This window comes from Macrobrachium rosenbergii, chromosome 5, assembly GCF_040412425.1.
Source record: "Macrobrachium rosenbergii isolate ZJJX-2024 chromosome 5, ASM4041242v1, whole genome shotgun sequence".
Lineage (NCBI taxonomy): Eukaryota > Metazoa > Arthropoda > Malacostraca > Decapoda > Palaemonidae > Macrobrachium > Macrobrachium rosenbergii.
Window position 1 is genome coordinate 31,902,990 of NC_089745.1, and position 24,930 is coordinate 31,927,919.

Below are 24,930 nucleotides of genomic sequence, written 5' to 3' on the forward strand. Positions count from 1 at the left end.
GGCACACATTTCGTAAAATTTTAGTAAAAATCAAAATAAAAAACAGGTGAAGAGACTACAAGAGCTGAAACAAAGCTGCACTATTGAAAGTAGTAACAATAATAATACTGCAGTGACCCTAATTTCAAATCTCAAACATGTCTCTCACCGGCACATGAGTCTTGCTGTTTCATGTAGGCGATGGATGAGTTTTTTGGGGAAATGCACTGGTCTACCTGCTGAACCATCGGTGGCCATTACCTTTCTTGGCCACTAAATATAGGTGTAGTGAATGTGCGGTTTCTAGGGCATTGTGCGTAAGGGCAATGACGATTTGCAATAGAAAAAAAAAAAAAAAAAACTGAAGGTTAACTATTTCTTTTACACCAAAAAGTTCCAGTTTATAAATAAAATTATTAATATTTTTCTCACAAAGAAAAAAAAATTTCTATTAAGTTACAAGATAAAAACATACAAGAAAATAAACGTTCACATAAATTTTTGCACATATCATTGGAAGGCGAACTAAAAGTTTCTTCATCCCAAACTTGAGTTTACTATTTATTAATTTCCTTCTAATTGCTGGTTATTTTCTTCTCTACTTTATCAAGGACATTGTGGCATATTCTTCAAGTGCATAAATATAAGGACTTCCGTTAATTATTTAGAGCAAGGGTTACTACCTATGAGTGAATCTGATAAAAAAAAATAGATATCTGATTAAGAAAAAAAGTAACGACAATTACGCACGTAAGTCGAAAACAACAATAAATGAAAATAAAGTAAACGTTTAACAATCTTTTGGGGGCATCTGAATAATATTTTCTCTATTCGTATCGAACCATTTAAAAATGGAAGGGGTGATGGTCTCTGATGCCTCTCAGGCTAACTGCATCTTGTGTTTTTCAGATTGATCTTCCATAGTGCTTGCAATTACACACTTAATTTTTAAAGTCCAAACTAAGCCTCTTTTAAACTTTCCTTAGTCTGGTGGTGTCGCGCACAGCAAAACAGAGAGAGAGAGAGAGAGAGAGAGAGAGAGAGAGAGAGAGAGAGAGAGAGAGAGAGAGAGAGAAAAGAAAATCTTAAATCAACTTCCTTTTCGTTCGTAGGCAATTCAAAAGACGGCATGAAATCCTAGATTCTGGCTCGTGAAATTACACCAATTTTGCAGCGAATTCCTTAATTTCAACGTTTCTCGGCTTTTCCTTCTTGGAGAATTTTTCTTAATTGAAAGTGAAAATCCAAGTATGGTTTTCATCTCTTTCCCAATCACCCAGGAATAAACATAAACTAATTCTTTTGCCTTCAGGTGAGTTGAAAAAAATCAAATTCGATGGACAGACTTTGCTTGTTGGCTTCACAAATCACATAATGTTATAAAAGAATTTCATACGATGTGTTGCAAGCAGGTTACAACCGTATTCAGCAGAGACAACATGAAACATACCACAAATAATATTACCGTAAACCATAACAAGATTAGTGTGAAAATTGGCTTAGTATAACGCATACTGGCTTGCCTGCATAACCATCTGCAACAACATGTTTTCATGCAAGGATCTTTAGGTTAAACGAATATCAGCGAAGGACAAAAAAAAAAAAAAAATCCCATGCATTTGAAAGGATTTTTTTTTATTTACCAGATATAATTTCCTTGATTAAAACATCTGACAATACCGTGCGATGGATAGCACGCTTATGTGGTGAATTGAACAAAACTTGGTGATCTAAAACATAGAATCAATTGTCCAAATGAATGAGCTGCGCGAACCGAAATAATCTCTTTATCCTGGTGACTAGTAATATTAGAATATGCGCACATGTATTCAAACGTTTTGGTGGTGTGCTAGGATCGGTATTTCAAGGCCTTCACGTTAATCCCGGTCTACCACCCACCAGCTAACCCAGCTGTGAAAGTGTTAGCAACCTTGACATTTGAGAATTGCTGAGAACCGGAAGATTCACCAATCAGATACAACATCCTACCTCATGACATAGGAAAAAGGGAAAAACATGGAAACCAACTATAAGGAAACGACATTCCCTCTGAATTAAACATGTTATAATACTGCTCAATCAGTAACAATACAAATGAAATTTCTTTGTTAAATATATTGGATGCCTACACTATTTATTCCAAAAGTGTATCGCAATAATTTTTTTTAAAGTGCCATAACTCTTAGCTTCACTGTAATACTTAATACATTCGAATTCACTGTTTAGTATCCATAGAGCATTCCATATACATGTTTAAAGGACAATTAACCTTTTCAATTTAGACACGAACAATAACTTACAGTATTCAATTTAAAATGAATAAAAATGTTAATAAAAATGTACTAAAATCTATAGGGGTACACGTTTTCACTATTCATATTATTTTGAAATTCAAAAGGATTCACAAGATAGAATACACGTGTACTAGAATCCTACGTGAGGATTGTAAATCTCGATATTCCTGTTAAATTGGAATAAATGTACATGTAAACAAGAAGTTAGAGGAGGAAAATTCAAGATTTCACATTCGAAAAAAATATGAAGTAAAAAATTAATTTCAGGAAATGCTGGTTGATGGTTCCCTCTCTATAACTGACTTCCTGATCATCAGGTCTCATCATGCAAGGGCATCAGGATTATCTTCCGTGGGAATTATGCCGATGCTTCAAAAAAATTCTTTCATCGCATTACTGGTTATCATTCAGCATTCTGCAATTTCGATTACAGTATTATTTGTAGTCATTCTTATTGTCTGCTTTGGGTTTTCCTAACCAGACTATGTTTTATTAAGCATCTGAAACTGGCAGTTGCTAACAGTTGCCACTGTTCACCGGCAAAGTATGTGTCCCTTATTTTAGTGAGGATGTGGACCAGAGGTTGGTGATCTGTTAGCAGGAGTTGGCAGTGTCTGGCTGCTGGACGTATAGTGGGAAGTTCTTTGTCCAATGTACTGTATCTTTTTATACTATCACTAATTTCCATTGAATTTTTGCTTTATAACAACATGCAACTTACATCAGTAGCAAATTTGAGGTCTAGCATGGGGTTAGGAAATGCCTGTGTTGTGGTGTCAGTGAGTGCTTTCTTGGTAGCTTTAAATACATCTTGTTGGGAGGGGACCCATGTAAGTGTCTTGGCATTCCAGCTGAGGGCACTGTAGAGTGAGGCCATGATTTTGGTAATGTCAGAAAGGAATCTGGGATAGTAAGTTACCATCTGCATGAGTTCCTGGAGTTCTTTTATGGTTACTGGCAGCAGCTATTTCCTGACAACTATCACTTGAAGGGTGCGGGATGTAAGCCGCTCTGGAATTGTGATGGCCAAGGAACTCAACAAAGGGAACCATGATGATGCATTTTTGTGGATGAATAATTAGGCCACTGTTCTGTTGGAATGATAGCATGGTTCTGAATATGTAACTGACATAGCAGATGTAGCAGGGTAGGTTGCCCAGGATGTTATCCATCAGCCCCTGGAAGGAGGCCCTGAATCCTGGAGGCTGAATGTTAAGTAACTGAAGGTGTATGTTCCAATGGGGTGATGACTGCCATGTGCGATATTTTGGTGGACTCGGACTTGGAGGTACCCCTTTGCTAAGATGAATTTGGCGATGGTTTTTGCCCTGTGGAGAGTGAACATTATGTCTGCCATAAGGCTGTCATTAAATTTTGTAGTCTCCTCAGGGTCAACAAGACCTGTCAGGTTTCTTGACCATATGGAAAAGTGAGGTCAAGGGACTAAAGGCCTTCTGACAAAGTTCCTATGTTCCATCTCTCTGAAAGCCTTTTTAGTAGCAAGTAGCTACCTGTTGTTTTGATATAATGGAGGATACTTTCTTTGGTGGGTACCTTAAGAGTCAGAAGACAACCTGATTGGATGATACTGGGGAACTCATTCAGGAGATGGAGTTGGTTGGCTGTCCCTACTGACAAGATTTGTGCCTGTTTGGATCCCCACTGAGCACTGTGCCATTTGAAAAGTATATATGCTTATATGGCAGCAGTGAGCAATGTTCATGAGCAGTCTGTAGTGTGCAGGTAGGGGTTTATGGATGTTGGCAATGATAAATTCCCACTGTATTTCCTGTCCATCAGGTGGAGGATGAGGTTTCAGAGGCCATAAGATAATCTGCGGTTGGGTGTTGAGTGATTGCTGGCAGTTAATTTTTGACAATGAAATTATTGACCTAAAGGTTCCTGTTTCCACAAGGAACTTCTTGCCACTGTCATTACTAGTGATGTAAAATCTGGAGGAGTGGGTATCTGGAGATGTCATGGAAGCCATCGTGACTTCAAGTGGCCGCTCTTTTGCCACAGTTTGCACAGACATTTATGGACAATGTTTGATTGTTCGTTATTGTTGTGTTGGAGGTGGTCATCCTTTTTCTCACAGATGGTAGGGGCTGTATAATGCAAGGCTTTGGAGGCTTGCAGTAACTCATCCACATTCTTCAGAAGGTCTGCCATGGGTGTACCTTCAGCATTTTGCGGAGCATCATGGCTGTTGGTCTACTGGCAAGGTGGACCTTCTGTAATTCGCTGCCTCTGCTGAGTTCTGGTAGAGTGAGATGCAACTCAAGTTCATCCTAGGATGCACTCAGTGATGTGTTCTTAGTGGTGTGCTGAGGGGACTGAGTGTTCCACCTTGCAAGGGTGGGATACATCAACGAGAACTCTGTAATGAGAAAATAATGGATTTGTTTGTAAGCAACCCTTTCCTCCTTTGTGCCCAACCAGCATTTGATGTGGGGGAAGGGTGTCAGGGATTGCCATGAGAATGTAGTATGCCTTTTTTCATTGAGCATTATATATTATATTTTAAAGATGGAACTATCTCCTCTCTCCAGAGCAAGACAGAATATTCAATTGTTCAGAAGGGGGCACATGATTAACCACAGTCATTTTCAAGATTTTTTCTGACGTCATCTCATGCATAGTTGGTGCGAGAATCAACTTTCATATCTGCTGCGCAGTAGCAACAATCTTTCAGCATTCTCAAGAAATAGCTAGCCAGAGCTAAAACACTGCATTTACACTGTTAGTGGCTTTATCTTGGTAGGCATGGCCATATTTAGTACACTAGTCACCAGGGGCATAACGCAAGAACCATGCTTTGTCAGAGATGAGCACAGTATTCTTTTCTTCACTTGTTAGTTATTGTTAAGCAAGGCATAGCTGGGAACCATGTTGTCTGCCAGGTCATTCCAAGGGGTCACCATTGTATATGTCAATTCATTCACGGATGCCCAGAGTACATTGATTTGTTGTCGAGATCTATCTGCTTTCTATGGAACGTGCGGATGGAAAGTGCATGTAATAATGCTAAGAGTGACAAGGACCACATGGTTCAGGTGATGACAGTTACTCATAATAACTTGGTAGCAAAGGTGCTTTATGACAGTTGCTGACCTTATCGGCAGCAGAGTGTGGCCAACACACAGCATCTCAAAACACACACACACACACACACACACACACATATATATATATATATATATGTGTGTGTGTGTGTGTGTGTCATAATGTGTTAATGTGTGTGTGTGTCTATAAGATGAAGGATAAGGCTTACAACTTTAATTATAGTCATCTTCAGAGTACTGAGACGTTTTAAAAAGTACTTCTTACATAGGATGAATTACTGACATTATTCTTTTAGATTCTCATGTAAATCTAGATTTTAATTGTTTTACAAATTGTTGATGTTTGTGATACGATTTTGGTAACTGTATTTTCTATCAAGTATGCCTGGCATACTTAAGTAATTTATTATTTTTATATTTTGGATTTATTGTCATAGGTGGTCTTGCATCGCTCTCGTATATAGACCTAAGCCATTCAGTAGCCTGAAGACGACTTTACACAAAGTCAATAGTGTTAACCTCTCCTTTTAATTTTCATGAGATATTCTTATATTCTTCATTTATGGGATGATGGTGGAAAAGTAAAACTATTTTCGAAAACCTACCTAGCTGTTACACCATTTATTTACAGGATCTTACATTATTTTTATATATACCTTTAAATGCCTCTAGTTAGCGTTCTCTCTCTCTCTCTCTCTCTCTCTCTCTCTCTCTCTCTCTCTCTCTCTGACCTGATTTACATTTCATATTATACAAAATTCAGTTCTCCATTTGACCTTTGGTTCAGTGCTCATATTCCTTCTTGAAACACCACTTAGATGCCGAAGACAAATTTTTTGAGAAATAATCGTGGGATATCTACCAAAGTATTAAGTATAACCTGAATGGCTCATCACTTTTAGAAGACAAAACAACCAATAATAGAAGACCCCACAACGTCGCATGAATAAGAAAAGGCAAAATTTAGGGAATATAGAAAACAAAATTGTTGCAGAATAGTAAGAGTGAAACAACATATGGTAGGGAAATCGCATGCACTACCAGTAAAAGACGTAGGAAAACACACAGTTCGTAAACAATAAAGAAGAGAGGAATGCTTTTTACAAGTCATTACTTAGATGTCTCAGTTGTGGGCATCATTATCAGTACTCTCCCTACATAAGTACGCCATTAAAGGAAACGCTGATAACAACCGTCAATTAGTGAGAAAATTGGTTACAAAGTTTGTGTTAGAGCAGAAGTCATGTACACTGAATAAGTTCACCTTAATGAATCTCCTCAGGCGAAGAGACCATTACCATAAAGACGGGGAACAGAGATCCGGAGAAGCAAATCACATTTGACACCTGATCTATCCATGTTGCTAATTAAGATAAGGACGTTCTTATCAGCTAATTAATCCGGAAGCCACTACAGGATGAAATGCAAAAAGAAGAGTGTGAATAAAAACTAATGCACTTACTCCTTCACAACCTGCAAATAAACTAGATTCAATGTATAAATATATATACAGTACATATACTCGTACATATACATATATATATAATTTATATATATATATATATATATATATATATATATATATATATATATATATATATATATATATATATATATATATATAATCAGAAAGCTACAAACGTCCTTTAATATCCAATTCGCTCTACCTCGGAAATAATATATTTTCATATATGTTACCGAAGGGGAATTTTTAGTTGATAATAAGTCCACCGTCCCGTGGGGTCGAACCAGCGACGGACGAGGAATCAGGACTACAGTGACGCACTAACGGAGTCGGCCACAAGAGAGGTATAAGTGAATATCATCTCCCATCAACTCACCCGTCGAACTCAGGTGTTTTGCATTTTGGAGACGATATCCACCCACCTCTGCCATGTTGACCGTGTATATATATATATATATATATATATATATATATATATATATATATATATATATATATATATATATATAGCCCCAACATCTCTTAATATCAAGCTCTCTTTACCTTTGGAATAAAATGCATCCTTAAGAAATATTTATTTCTGCTCTGATGTACTTACCTGAATCGAAATCTACCCATCTCCACCATGCTAGGTAAGTGATGAGTGTAACATGTTTAGTCACACCGATATACAATCACCACTGATGACGAAGCACTTATCACTTATAGTGCCCCTTGGGTGTAAGTTATTCCCAAGGTATAGTGGATTGAATATTATACGATATTTGTGGCTTAATATTTACTAATATAAAGAAACTGTCATAGTGAATGCGACAAGAATTAATAATTAGCCACACGTTACAAACTTACCAGCCAACTATCATGGCGGAAGGTTGACATTAATTCTAAAAACTAAATGTGAACGCGACAGGCATACATACAACAGAGTCGACGTGAACTTGTACCTTTTTTGATGGCTTAGTGGCAGCAAGTCACTCCCTATTTCTAAACCAAACGGCGGTTAGAATCCCACTGGTGACGAATAGGATATTAAACGATATTTCTGGCTTGGTCGATACAGCAGCAGCCTCGGACTTCATAGAGGTCTGTGGCACGGGTTCAAATCCGCAGCCGACCAGTCAGAGAGGCAGACACTTTGCTATCCGTGTAGACACCCCGGGATTATGTATGTAATCAACGGATAGGTTTGCTGAAAGCAAATGGGTGTTACTGACCAATACAAACAGAAACAAAGCCACTCCAACATCTTCTAAAAAACATAACAGACACCTCACACGTCTCGAACTGTCGACCTAACCGCTCAACTCTTCTCGCTGCTAGGAGAAAGGGAGCTGGGGATTTGGTACAATACATGTACACATGCACTACCAGGGTCTAAGCGATGTCAGGCAGGGCCGCCGATCGAGGCTACGGCCTACCCCAACGCCAAATCAAAGTCCTTCAAAAGAAGGCATCGTGCTTACCCCATATAAAAAATAGGAGAATGCACGTTAAACGAAGAAGAAGACAAACATGTATACATACAGTGCACATACCGACACCTGCACACATTTTATATATATATATATATATATATATATATATATATATATATATATATATATATATATATATATATATACATACACACACACACACACACACACACATATATATATATATATATATATATATATATATATATATATATATATATATATATATATATATATATATATATAAATATTTGCCATTGTCTTGCATAAAACGTAGTTTAAACGATACTTCTACTGTTGTGCTACATACCCATCTACATATAGACCTATATATATATATATATATATATATATATATATATATATATATATATATATATATATATATATATATATATACACACACACACACACACACACACACACACACACATATATATATATATATATATATATATATATATATATATATATATATATATATATATATATATTCCCGAACTATTTGCCATTTTCTTGCATTAAAGGTAGTTTAAATGATATATACTTCTACCACTCTACTACTAAACACTAGAAATTTAGTACAGTGTTAAACTACGAATACAGGAGCTTAGTGACAAGAAAAAGAGCCAAGATATCCAACAGTCATGAGAAGTTATGTTAACTGAACAACCTCAATAACCTTTTGGAATATTATTCACGGAAGAGGATGACAACCTTGTTCTTGGATTTTTATGCGTTCAGAGACTTTCTCCAGCAAGGAAATGGTAGGATACCTAATTAACCTTGCTTATCACGTCAGGTAACTGAAGGCGAAACGCTTCACACTGCTTCGTTCCCAAACAGTTGGACACAGCAGGGTCCTTGGCCAAGCAGTGGGAGTCGCTCTCTGCAATATGACCCTGCCAAGAGCCTATGATGAACGCTCATCTACAACCAATATCTGAAGAGGGCCAGCACACCCTAATTTCATCAATGCAGACCCAGATTTCCAGACCAACTTGAGTCCAGTCCAGTCAGATGTCTTGTTTTGCCCTTCTGTTAAAGAGACTCCGCGTTGTCACAATACAACTACATCCTGATGGCACATTGTATCTCGTCCCTGACGTGTGTAAAGAGTCGTAACTGTGATCCAGGAGTTCATCCTATATAAGGACCCAATGACATTGAGATGCATTCACAGTCCTAATAACTACACAGAAATGCGCCAATTCCAAGTAAAGGAAAATCTCCCCTATCGTACTGTTGGATAATCATTTAGGGATTTAACAGTCTCATTGCGGCTGTTGTGCAGTTGGAACCTCAATAGTTCAAGCGAAGTTGTAATGCATTATTATCCTAAAACAATTATTTTGTATTCTGTAATATACTTACATTTTTACCTATTTACTTATTGATCTGTTGATTTAATTTTTCTTTTGTAATAACTGATCTCTTCTCTCTGTATGTGCTATTACCTTCTCGTAAACAGTCTAAATCATAATCAGCGTGAATGGCCTTTAGCACATGTAGGTTGAACTTAATTTTGTGCAATTTGTTTTCACTTCGGCGAACTACTTTAACTCTATGTTATTGTCATTGTAAAATATCGATAAAAGAAATTCAAGTTTACTTTAATAATTGCTTAATTATTTCTCCATTTTGCTATGGAGAAAAAATAACATTCTAATAATTTTGTCAAAACATCAGAGATAATTTATTTTTAATTTAAGCCATTATTTTTATCCCCTGCATATTCACTGTGAATGATAAAATGACACTTCCTGAAGCAGTATTTCATTCTTTCATTTCATTACTATTTGCACCGTCTAATTAAAAGAAATGTTTCTTTTCCCATGTTTCCTATGTTTACCTGATGGCGCACATGTACACAATGCAACATATCGTTTTCATGTATTTATTTGGGGCTTGTAAGTGCTGAAGATATGGAATGGTAATATAAGGAAAGTGCAATCTAGGTGAGTAAAATACAGTGTATTAATATTTCTATTATAAAGGAACTATCAAGAGAACCAGGGCGACATATGACATGATGTTATGCATGGTGACACAATATTATGTATAACTGCGCGACAATAATAGCAGTAATTTATCACAAGTCTCAGGAGGTCGTTTGTCAGTGTTCGTTTTTCCTATTTCTGTTTTCATGTCACTCATCTGGGTTGATTATGTGTTAGTAGATTGAGACGACATTGTATCATGGGCTGATGGTTTGATTTGTTTTGAAATTTTTAAAGGTGTACAATTCTCCCGAGTGCATAACTCACTGGTTTTTGACTTCCAACTTGGGGGACTGTCCTTTTTTTTCGTTCAGTGAATGAAAAATACTGCTCATACGACCATTCGCATATTTCAGTTTTGTTATTTTACATAGTAAAAGGTATTTTTACGCAATCCTTTTAATCTAAACCCTTTCACTGAGTCATGATCTACATTTATATTTAATCATTTGTGCATATGATTGAATTTTTTTTTACTTTGGAAAGGGTATTAACGAATGTTTGAGCTGCCAAAATCAATCTTGTTTAACAGTGAGTATTTTTAGACTTTTAGAGAACATTTGATATTTTGCACTGAAACTGATGAATTAATAATTATTGGTATAGGAATCTGAGAAAAAAATGAGTGAGAGCGTTATTTCGTGTTCTCTTTCCGTAGGAGAAGAAAAGGAAGGATAATGGTAGTTACAATTAGTCAGCGCTTTGGATATATTTTACTATTTTTAAAAATATCAAACCCTACTACACAGATATATTGCAAGGAATGATATAAACTTGATTACTAGTCAGGGCCATGCAAGTCTGTGAGCTCATTCTTCTACGAACACAAACTAAAAATTGTCTTAAAGTGGTGGCTATTATACATATATGTACTGTGCGAATGTGCACTCATTCAAGCACTGGATCCGTGTTCCCCTCCCACCTTGGTTCCATCCTGGCCCTCAAAACACCAGGCGATCTAGCTAAGAATGAGGGCCAAAGTCAACTGTAGTCAAGGAAAGGGCTGGGAGCTGAAGGACTCTATCCTTCTGGCACAAATTCCTCAAAAGGGAAAAAGGCGTATGATGGAAGAATATATATATATATATATATATATATATATATATATATATATATATATATATATATATATATATATATGTGTGTGTGTGTGTGTGTGTGTATGTATGTATATATATATATATATATATATATATATATATATATATATATATATATATATATATATATATATATATATATATATATATATATACACACACATACTAGCTGACCAACCCCGCGCTGGCCGGGAAAAGTCTGAATGACAATTGATAAACTCTCTCACTCTCTGTCTCTTTCCCTCTTTCTCCTCCCTAACACACCCTCTATTCTCTCTCTAACTTTTACATGTTACCCCCTTCCCACACCCACCCCCTTTGATGCCAGTGGTGTCTTACTCCCATAGTAGTCTTTTCCAGATAGCAGGTCATAAGTATACCGAAATGAAGTATGGTAAACTCGTAAAGTTTATTTGGTTACTAAGTCTACGGGCAGGTCCAGCCCTGTTTCAGGGAAGCCCTTCCCGCCCCCGCCCCCTTTGTATTCTTTTCCGAATAGTAAGTCATAGTTATGTATATCAAGTTTGGTTGAAATTGCTCAATGTGTTTCAGAGTTATGCTAGAATACACACACACACACACACATCCATTTATATATATATATATATATATATATATATATATATATATATATATATATATATATATAAATAAAGATAAAATCCACAGAAGGAAACGGAAACACTGGAGTGCTGCGAGGCCTTTCGGCACTAGTCCTTTACTTAGCAGACTGAAGGAATATAAAAGTATGTTTACAAAAAGAAAGCTCATATAAATGACAGAAGGGGATTATAAAGGAAACATATGTACCTGGAATCCAACACAATTGAAGAATTAGTACAACTGCCAAAACAGGATTAAATACTTAAGAGGTTTTTACAAAGGATTAAGATCAACCATTCAGGAGCAGGGACAGGACAATTAAAAGATTATACAGGTTCGTGACTGACCACCTAAAAATTTTTAGTACAACACAATAATTTTTTTTTATTTTATTTAACAATAATAACTTTTTGGTAAGATGAACATTTTTACAAAAAAAAATTATATTAAACATACGGATATACAGAAAATATATATCAAGTAGCTACCTTGTAATTAAGTCAGTGATTTTATCTTTTAGGTCATTCTTGAACATTTTTCTAATACAGGGTCCAAATAATACATGCCAGGGCTAAGATTAAAATTACAACTGGAAGTAAGCTGGATAATAGCGGACTCAGTAGATTTCTTGAAGAGAAATCTTTCGATCTGGCAATCACTGAACTTTCAGTCAATTTATCCTGTGAGAGTTTTCACTTAAATGAATGAATATAGCATTGGATGCTTGTCCAGTTTTGACTGAATACTTATGTTGCTTAATACGTACATCTAAATCTTTGCTAGGTTGGCCAATATAAAATGAGGGCAATCCAAACATGAATTTTATATATTATGTTGTTGTTTTCTTTAGGGCTATTTTTTATTAACATTCTTTTGAGTGTGTTATAATAAGAAAAAACGAGGTTTACATTAAAAGGTTTTAACAATGATTTTATGTTTTCAAAACCACTAAAATAAGGCAAGCTAAGAATGTTCTTAGGGTTTCTTTCTTCATGTTACTTTCACTATAAAACTTTTCGTAGGCTTTGTTATAACAAATATCTAGTATATGTGAAGGATAACATAAATCTGTCCCTATTTTTCTTATGTATTCAATTTCTTTATCCAAATACAGGGACTGACAATGCGCAAGGCTCGTAAAAACATAGAGGAAAAAATTGATATTTTGATGTTGAGGTGATGGCCAGAATAAAAATGGACATAAGTTAAGTTGCTGGTTGGTTTCCTATAAACACTGAATTTAACTTGAAATGGTTCTCTATGTATTAAAACATCTAAGAAAGGGAGGCAATTGTCTTTTTCTAATTCTAACGTAAAGCTTAATGGATGGTGCCTGGTTATTCAAATTGCAGGTAAATGATTTGCTCTGTAATTTGAATAACCAGGTACCATCCATTAAGTTTACGTTAGGATTAGAAAAGACATTGCCTCCCTTTCTTAGATGTTTTTAATACATGAGAACCATGTCAAGATTAAATTCAGTATTTTAGAAACCAACCAACAACAACTTATGTCCATTTTTATTCAGGCCATCACCTCAACATCAAAATATCAATTTTTCCTCTATGTTTTTACGAGCCTAGCGCATTGTCAGTCCCCAGTATTTAATAAAGAAATTGAATACATAAGAAAAATAGGGACAGATTTATGTTATCCTTCACATATACTAGATATTTGTTATAACAAAGCCCACGAAAAGTTTTATAGTGAAAGTAACATGAAGAAAGAAACCCTAAGAACATTCTTAGCTTGCCTTATTTTAGTGGTTTTGAAAACATAAAATCATTGTTAAAACCTTTTAATGTAAACCTGTTTTTCTTATAATAACACACCAAAAGAATGTTAATAAAAAATAGCCCTAAAGAAAACAACAACATAATATATAAATTTCCATGTTTGGATTCTCATTTTATATTGGCCAACTAGCAAAGATTTAGATGTACGTATTAAGCAACATAAGTATTCAGTCAAAACTGACAAGCATCCAATGCTATATTCATTCATTTAAGTAGAAAAACTCACAGGATAAATTGACTGAAAGTTCAGTGATTGCCAGATCGAAAGATTTCTTCAAGAAATCTACTGGAGTCCGCTATTATCCAGCTTACTTCCAGTTGTAATTTTAATCTTAGCCCTGGCATGTATTTGGACCTATATTAGAAAAAATGTTCAAGAATGACCTAAAAGATAAAATCACTGACTTAATTACAAGGTAGCTACTTGATAATATTTTCTGTATATCCGTATGTTTAATATAATTTTTTGTAAAAATGTTCATCTTACCAAAAAGTTATTATTGTTAAATAAAAAAAAATTATTGTGTTGTACTAAAAATTTTTAGGTGGTCAGTCACGAACCTGTATAATCTTTAATTGTCCTGTCCCTGCTCCTGAACGGTTGATCTTAATCTTTGTAAAAACCTCTAAGTATTTAATCCTGTTTTGGCAGTTGTACTAATTCTTCAATTGTGTTGATTCCAGGTACATATGTTTCCTTTATAATCCCCTTCTGTCATTTATATGAGCTTTCTTTGTAAACATACTTTTATATTCCTTCAGTCTGCTAAGTAAAACTAGTGTCGAAAGGCCTCGCAGCACTCCAGTGTTCCGTTTCCTTCGTGATTTTATCTTTATTTATATATTCATCACGTTCCATATTTTTCGTGATTCAGTTATACATATATATATATATATATATATATATATATATATATATATATATATATATATATATATATATACACAGTATATATACATGTGTGTGTACATATATTTATATATTTGTGGACCTAAAACAGTGGATTATATACCTAGTAGAAGGTCGACCTTGGTTTATCGTAGCCAAGGATGATAAGGACATGGGTCTAACAACTCTATCTCACAATTCTTGCTGAAAACCATATGAGAAGCACCTTTCTAAGCCCAATTCTTCATAGGGATAAGAGGCTTGAATTAATATCTATTTAGATCAGTGGTTCTTAAACTTTTTTGCCTTGCGCTTCCCCTCTGCATTAAGTGTAGATCCCACGGCCCCCTACCCTTGAAATTTTTGCCAACTATAAACTGTATTTTGAATTTTTGGCATGTTTTGAGATAATTAGAAAACAAAAGGAAGCAGTGATAATGTTTTTGGCAATTTTGCAATTAACATCACAAATTAAAAAAAGTAATAGGCACCATCTGGCAACCCTCCTTGCGGTCCCCGAGTTTAAGAATCACTGATTTAGATAGACAGAGACATGCTAAATCAGAATAGCATTATGGAGAGATATAAAACAAATATCTCTCAGATATGCAACACCAGACAGGTCTTTCCCTGTCCTTTGCTGAAATAGCCTACTCTTGGGAATTGGAGAAAAACGGTTTTTGGGAGATTTTATTTCTCCTTTAAAGGACGTAAATTTACAGTTATTTGTAAGCATATAGTACTACTCTCCCTCATTTGCCTTTCTAACTTTGTTATTATTTACCTGTAATTGAGTAAATTTCTATTCTTATTGCAAATTTTCTATTATTTTATACATGGGTATTCTGTTCTGTGGATATTCGGCTTTGCTCGATCTAAATGTGATCTCATATAAAATAATAATAATAATAATAATAATAATAATGCCAGGAAATATCCTCTCACACCATTAAATCTTCATCTTTTGAGGCCATGATAGAACTAATTCGGTCGCACTGAACAAAATAGGCATTGCCACATCAAAGTTATACAGATGAATAAGAACTTGAACGACTTTCATACATACATATATATATATATATATATATATATATATATATATATATATATATATATATATATATATATATATATATATATATATATATATATGAAAAAGCTGATAAACAGGCGTAGTGAGCTATAACGAAAGCAAAATGTAAGAGGATCTCAATTTTCCTGCTCTCAAACACTTACCACAATTCCGTTCATCAGCACCGTCTGGACAATCCATAACCATATCGCAACGATGAGCGAGATCTATACACGTCTCGTCACACTGGAACTCGTTGGGTAAATGGTGTACCTGTAAAGTACAAAAAATAGCATTGACTTCAAAATCATGGACTCTTTCTCTCTCTCATTACATATATATACACACACACATATATATATATATATATATATATATATATATATATATATATATATATATATATATATATATATATATATATATATATATATATATATATATATATATATATATATATATATATATATATATATATATATATATATATATATATATATATAATTATAATACAGTTATACTAGATATCATGAAGGTGGGTAGTAGACACTCAGAGTTGAAAAACGCAGTCCTGCATTATACGAGTAGTTAGTAGTTAGTGTTGAGGATAATTCGCGATGAAAGAGCCACAGACTTAATGGATGACCTAAGTAAGAAGACATACTGTATATTGTCCCAAGGATCCTTTCATGTATAAGATTCTCCCCAGAACCTACCTTCCATAGGTTCAGCTAATGGATGCGGCCTAATTGAACCAACATCCCATAATTACTAGTCGTTTATAAATGCATCCTGTTCATAGTTTGGTGTAAATTACTACGGACTGCTCCAGCGTATGAGACCCCATGCTGTTATAACAACAACTTTCCCGACAAATTATTCACAGGAATATCTGGAAGAACATAACCGAAGTAGGCTACAGTATATGTTGTTCTCCAGGTACCTTTTATTTTGCTTACATGGGTGGGCAGGTATGTCTGAGAGGCTAAAATAAATACAGTATGTTTATCATATACAAAACACAGTTTATATGCACTTCTCTCTCTCTCTCTCTCTCTCTCTCTCTCTCTCTCTTTGCCCGCAACATACCCACCCACCCATGCAACACACCCATCTACCAACGCGCACATACACTCACAGTGTGCGTATTATATGTATGCATGGGGAGAGGGAGGTTGCGTGCACTTGTGTAAATACAAAGCTTTCTTTGCCCCAAAACAATAACAAATATTTAATCTGAAATTATAATAATCATGGGGTTTTAAATTTTTGTTCGTATAATAATTTGAGAAATATACACTTCCTTAATCTATAGGAATATGATAAGTTTACGATTCACCTCGACAGGTTTCATTTCCAACAAAGACTACATTCTGTATTCTCCTCTTTAAAGTTGTACCTTTCTAAACAAGGAAGGAGAGAAAAAGAGAAAAGAAAAAATGTGTATGCACTCTCTTTCGGTACTTTGGCTTTAGGAAATGTCTTTTACATTCTGTAGACGATTTTTGAGGGAATTACTAAAGATTATAATGGGCAACTCATAAAGTCAGCGGCATACTAGCGTTTGAGGCGATTTAACTGTAGAACAGATGTCACGTGATAGATATTTCAAGCTATCGAAAAATAAAACAAGGAACTCAAAGTGCGTAAAGGATTTGAGAAAAACAAAAATTAAAAAGAACGATAGGATCTGGAATGCTTTACGTTGTAAAACAGAATAACAAATTATGATGGAAACACTACACAAAAACGAAATACCAACTATTTACAATTTGATCTACAGTCAAATATATATTCTAATAATATATTTGAAGGCCACAACATCCGTTGAAAATGAATACAACATCATTAACATTGATTAACATATTCCAAACACCCCCTCAAGATTTTTAAATATTATTCTTTGTTTAAGAACTCCAACAAAATGGGGCTGGTTTCAAGAGAAAAACAACATAAAACTTCATTGCCATATTCATACTTTGACTTCTGTATCATGGATGAGGCTTTGCAGAAAACTTCCGTATCATGAGCTGCTCCATGCATTTAGGTGAGAGGTTCATCAGCAGCGTATCGAACCCTCCTAAAAACAAGGTGCCACTAACCTCTGTCGTGCACGCACTTGCGCTCGTCTTGGATGTCAATGGCGTTTCCTGCCAGTACCTCTTTTATACCAATTACTTGATCATTAATAGATCTTCCTTTCCACTGCAGGGTCCCACATGGACCTACACGATCGTCCACCTTACCTGGCCGCCCGAACTCATAACCTATGGACAGCCGACAGCATACACTCTTTTCAGTGTATACTATCATCCATAATCATGTCACGTCAAATATATTATTCCTACTGGAAGCAATACAATGTCAGCTTTCCAACTATATTTATCAGAACTCCGTCAGTAACTTGTTTATAGAATTATGAACCATCTTCCATTCTCAAACAAACACACTTGAACGTGTGTTAATCTCTATTTCGCTCGCCTCGTGTCAGGCACTACGTTTCCGCTCGCAAGAGCTCTTGACCTGTTTGTTTGTTGTCTTGAATAATTACGGGCTGCTCTATGATCAAGAGCCCGTGCTGGGATAAAGCCAGCTTAATAAAAAACAACATCATCTTAAATAAACTAGTAAGTTTGTAGACGCAGCCTCTTCCTCACGCCTTCGCTACACCCCTCCCTCTTAACATGTCTGAATTATACGCGTCTTCACCAACTTATCATCATCTTTCATTGTTTTCCACTGGCCTACACCTACCCATCTCAAAACACACTGACCCATCGTGGAGCAAAAAGGAATTAATGTTATGGAAGCGAGTAGGTGTCTGCAACATACAGATTAGCGGCGGTATGTGTAAGGTTTCAAAGCGTGGCAGATAAGTCTTTTGTGAAGTATATGATGCCGTTAAATTTATCAGTCTTTTGCACAGTGTGGCCACGCCCAATGTAATGTGTTTGCCTTAAAGTCAAATGCTTATTGCTGAAAGGATACATAAATACATAAAAACACACACACACATACAGTATATATATATATATATATATATATATATATATATATATATATATATATATATATATATATATATACTATATATATAAATGTGTATATTCGTAATCAGAAATGTACCTTGCCTGTTATCTTATAAACTTGTACCTGGAAGTTACAGCTTAAGTAAGTATACCGAAGTTTTACCAGATAGCTGATTAGCTCTCTAGGCTGGCCGACGGATTAGACTTATTTTACGTGGCTATTGGTTCTTAGCAGGTACAACTTATTGTACTTGGAAGAATTTCTATTAAACTAACTCTTCTGCCGGCGGTAGGTGGCACTTAAAATGGTGAAGGTCGTGGGGGTTAGCAACACAAACATCTAGGAAGCGAGAGAGAGAATGGATGAATGTTACTGCCGCGATGCGGATGAACTCTCTGAGTACATAGATCTATTTCTAGCGGCTAATATTATGTATACATTCTGATATATTTTGGACTAGGGACGCACCTACCATCAGAAGTTTGAGGACCAGTGTGGGAGCGAGCATTGCCTTTTTTCTTATGCCAAACCCTGTGAATGATAACTGGTTTAGTGCTGAATAATAAAAATAGTTATATATTTGTCTCTGTCCATATATATATATATATATATATATATATATATATATATATATATATATATATATATATATATATATATATATATATATATATATATATATATATATATATATTATTATGTGTGTGTGTGTGTGTGTGTGTATGTATACATACATACATTTATTTATATAAATATGTAAAATATATATATATATATATATATATATATATATTATACTATATTTATAGATATATATATATATATATATATATATATATATATATATATATATATATATATAGTTCGAGTTATGTCAGTTAGTTTACCATTATCAACTGAAGGTCCGCAGACATGTAACAACTTGATGAATACTGAAAGAATGGATTAACAGAAAATAATTTTAAAAAATATACCAGCGTTTCTGGCTGTTATCTCGGCGTAATTTAAGACCCTCTCAATTATCGGCAAGAAGGAGGAGACAAGGAACGTGCTATTTCACGATGGTCATTATTTCTGTCATTCCAAAAGACAGTTTTCAAGTGACCGAAAAATCCCATCATTGCTTGGTGGAAAAACAAGAAATGCACCCATGCAATGATACACCCACTTACTAAATGATCAGTGTGCAAACATACACCGTATAATTTCGTTTACGTGAACCGTCATCAAGAATGTCATTCGAGACCCTTTGAAGGTCCTTCAGAACACAAATGAATTAACGATGGGGATAACGACCAAAGTCCCCCTAATCAGGAAAGGAGACACCTTTCGAAATAATGGCGAAGGTTTGCCTGTTGCTTGAAAAGAAACTCATTAGCTATTGAGTAACCCCGTCTACTTACTGACTGCTCAGGGTCGCAGCTGGTGCTAACAAAAGCGGGGCGTTTCATGTTTCAGGCTATTCCAGCGCACGTTCGGGAAGATTGGAATGCCCGCTCCCTTGCTTCTTGGTATTAGATGTCGATAATTCGACTCCCTTTGCTTCTCCGGCGGCTTCTCTCGGGTTCACCCACGTCGTTCTTGATTCTTGCTGATATTTTCATTGTCAAGAATGGTGCCAGTTATCAGTGGCATCATGACAGCTTTTCACAGGAAAAACGTCGACAAATTTTCAAGTTATATCAAAGAATACCAATATATTGCGAGTTATCACTGTTATCCTGCGGGCCCGGGAAAGTATAAAGGAAATAAGAAATATAAAATAAAACAGATGGGAAATGCACATTGTTGTCAGTGTCATCGTCATATATTATAAAAGGGATATCTTAAGTGCTAGAAAATGATAAAAATATAAGAATTTTTTTTAAGAAGTTGCCTATTTCGGATTCATAAGTATGTCAGTTACCACCGTCCGTATGTCTGTCATTATTGTAGGGCACGTCACATATTCTTTGTAATAACTGTATACTGTCCAACGTACGTAATATCATGGCTCGCAAATATTGTTTTGGTCCATAAAGAAGCTTACATTTCTATAAAAACTACCGCAAGAAACGGCAGGAGTTTCGTTCTAAGGGAATTCTTACAAAGGGAAGGGAGAGAATGAAACTTAGAAAATCTCAGATTCGGAATAACATTAAGTCTTATATAAAACGATGAGGGAAAATCACCCTTTCCACCTCTTTTCTATCACGGAGAGAAATTAATAAAAATAATTTTACTGGACCAACTCTTGGGAAGCACAAATGTTCTTTACTTCGGAAACCAAATTTTCCGAACATGTAGGTTTCAATGACTACCGCTAAACTACCTAAGGACAGAAATAATATTTCGTGCGACTGAAATTAACAATAATAACAAGTCCCGTCCACTCGTTCCTTTGTTATCTAGCTAGAAATCAAACATCCACAGAAAGAGGCAAAGACATAAACACGATCTTTGTTGATAAAGGTAATAAGAATAATACATTATTGATAACACAAAACTTCAGTCTCTCTTTCCCGAGCAAACTGCAAATTTCATAAAAAGTCATTCAATGTACAGGATTTACTCTTACCACACTTTAAACCCCATTAAGGAAGGCAGCTAGTACAGAAAACGATACTGAGTAGTAAGGAGTAAGTATGAGAGGGAGGTAAAGAAAATCAAGTAATAAAATGAAAACAAATAAGATAACATGGTAAGATAAATAAATAACAAATTATGAAGCGAGACAGCTCAGCCTCCTCAGCAAAAATAATCAGGTCCAAGCTTAAAAAAATTCCATCACTTCAATTAAAGAATTACGGAAATCATTCCATAATTTTGTCACAAAATAAAAATTCTTGAAAATTTTGTAGTACTGAACTTCAAAGAAGAGGAAAGACCACTAGAGCTGACTGCATATCCCGTATTACTTAGTGGATTAAACAGTCTGGGAATATTTGAATTATGAAATATACAGCATGCACACGGAGCTACAGGAACGACTGTGCCAAATTCAGCGATAAGAAATTTAACAGCAAGTCGGCAGGTGAAGACCAAACGAGTGAGTAGTAACCAAATCATGGAAGAAAAAATATTCAAAATATCTCTCAGGACAAAACGATCTCCAAAAATCTTGAAACACTAACTCAGCATACTATTTTTATGTAGTTAAAAGAAAGGAGACCGGATATATTTCTCAAAAGTATGAAATCAAGAATTTTTTTGCCACATCTGGTACCACGCATAAATTTTAGCTGAATCCCTATGAGGATTCAGTAACCATAAGCTGTACGTATGGGATGGGATGAATGGAAGGAAAGTAGCATCACATGTACAAGCAATAAGCTTGTTTTTTTCATAGTACACAAACCACACGCACACAAGCACACACACACACACACACACACATATATATATATATATATATATATATATATATATATATACATACATACACACACACACACACACACACATATATATATATATATATATATATATATATATATATATATATATATATATATATATATATATATATACATACATACATACATACATATATACACACACTAAGAAACCATGATAAACGAGGTCAAAAGCAACAGAATAAGTGAAAAGTAACTATGGTATTTTATCAACCTAAATTAGATCGCATTCATCCATAAACAAATAAATATATGTAGTTACGCACATTATGCAATATTTACTGTGGCAAGCCGTCCCACACCAAGGAAAACTACTGTACGTTTCACTAATCATATTCGTTTAAACTGAAAAGACCCTGAAATCTCCCTTAAGTACCACATTCTGTGATTTCTTGAACCACTTGTTTCAATATGTATAGCTTGCAAATGGGAGAAACGGATGAAGTGTGGGTGTATGTGTGTGTGTATCTGAGAGAGAGAGAGAGAGAGAGAGAGAGAGAGAGAGAGAGAGAGAGAGAGAGTTGCGGGTATACCTAGTGCCTGTATTCTAGATTATTTCCCTAGTTAGTGATATCACTACAATCGTTTCTTAAATGACTTCAGACAATATCACTCAAAGCCCCTGAAATCTCCCTCAAGTACCACATTCTGTGATTTCTTGAACCACTTGTTTCAATATGTACAGGTTACACATGGGAGAAACGGATGATGTGTGGGTATATGTGTATCTGAGAGAGAGAGAGAGAGAGAGAGAGAGAGAGAGAGAGAGAGAGAGAGAGAGAGAGAGAGAGGCGGGTATAGCTAGTGCCTGTTATCTGGATTATTTTCCTAGTTAATGATATAATTACAATCGTTTCTTAAATGACTTCAGACAGTGTCACTCAAATATGTGATCGGCATAAGTACTTAATCGAAGGAAATACTGAACTTATTTTTATGGGTGTGTTTGCTGGGTACATCGACAAAATGAAAGTAGAATTTAAGAAAATTTGACAGCCTTATTCATCTAGTTATCAGAGGAATTGCTGCAAACAAGAGCACAATATTGCCATAAATTGGCCATCTCGAGAAAATCACCTAAACGATATTTCTTCAGTTTCCCTAAATTCAATTCAATCGTGAAATATCTCACCAAAAAAAGAGAGCCCCTCCAACTTCGTTCACGGAGATAATAAATGAAAGGTTTATGGGATGGGGAGTGATATGGCATTTTATATTAAATATAGAGCCAATAACATAATTTCTCTCTCAAAATTTCTTTTTTTGGCAATAAAAAATAAACAAAACCATCGTCTACGATAACGTTGAGATTATATGCCACTTTTGAATCATGAACCACAGGTCTCCCATGGGATTCCACAAAACTACTAAAAATATACTAACACAAAAATGGAGACTACATTAATTAATATTAATTTATTGTACGACGAACGTCAATAAAAAATATTCCTCTTAATGAAAGCAGCCGAAACAACAACGGAATCACAACTTAGAACGTACTGTAGATATCACCTATGAAATCTATACATTAGCAATCACAGAAATAGAAGGTTAAAGTACAGGCAGACCACCTAGCGAGCATATCCCGGCCACAACATAGCCGAATGGTATAACCGCTAAATTTTTGAAGGCAAATCTTTTTGAGCACTAAAATGCCACGCCGACAGGTTCCTAAACATCTGTAAAACGGGCAGTATATCAATATAGGCCAAAAATTCCCCGTTTATATTTGTGAACCGCATGTTATAAAAACCTTGTCATATGGTTTCTACAATACTTAATACGCAGAGGTCGATGGGTCTGGAAACTTTTTAAGGGACCGTTGCTCAAATATTGACTTGGGTTACAAAAGCGCATATAACTAACTGAAAATTTTATTGAAAGACACTATTTCCACAAAGATTCTACTCCTAACTGCTGAGGGCAAAATCTGCAATAGAAAAAAAAAATAAGAAAAAAATTATTTTAGTAAGCGTCCGTAAAAACGGCTACTGTTTTAAAACTATTAGAGATAAAGAACTAAACTAAGTCTCATTTAATAGCTAAAGACTGTGTGAACAATATCTAGAGAAAAAATCTAGGTGGAAATACTGCCTTTCAATAAAATTTCCAGTTAGCTATATGAAGTTCTGTAACCCAAGTCAATAATTGAGCAACATTCCCTTAGAACACTAAAACTTATCAGAGGCAAGAAAAAGCAAAACGAGAAAAATGAACCACAGTCACCAAGGAGCTAGAGACGTCTTTTGAAAGACAAGCAAAGAATTTGAAGATTCATGATCTTATAATTCTTAACCTGTAGAGCAATTGCTGCCCAAAACATTCATGATTTCAAAATAACAAGAAAGGAAACTGCCAGATTGTTGTGAATGCTGGAGAGGGAAATAGTGATGGAAATAGTGATGTCTGTGCGCTGGGAATGCTACAAAAATCGACGGGCTCCAGACAAAGAGGTCATTCTCTATAAGAAATTTGTGATTCTTTGAAAATACATATTTCGAGGTTCAATAACGACAAAAATACGATGTAAAGATCCTTAAATCGCCACTAACGCCACAAAGTTACTAATAAATTTAATGGCTTTCAGGCCTTAAATGGTAAATATGCGCATAACATTTTGAAAACTAGGAAGAAATTGCACAGATCGTCTTGTGGATCATAAAAACCGCAAAGGTATTTCTAAAATGTAAACGCTTTCCTTCTTAGTTGTGGTAAGGTTTCATCCTCAAGATAATAGTGTAGATATATTGTTAAAATAAAATATGCA

General features: G+C 35.1%; 1 protein-coding gene across 1 annotated transcript in view; it reads right to left on the minus strand.

Annotated features, from left to right (window-relative positions):
• The window catches only part of LOC136838910 (G-protein coupled receptor GRL101-like), a 324,916-nt gene extending 308,331 nt beyond the window's left edge, over window positions 1-16,585 (minus strand). The window contains exons 1-2 of the mRNA XM_067104602.1: window positions 16,559-16,585; window positions 15,903-16,011 (exon numbers count right to left, since the gene is read on the minus strand). Coding sequence (XP_066960703.1) covers window positions 15,903-16,011; window positions 16,559-16,585 — 136 coding nt within the window. The remainder of the gene's footprint in view (window positions 1-15,902; window positions 16,012-16,558) is intronic.
• Window positions 16,586-24,930: the final 8,345 nt, after the last annotated feature.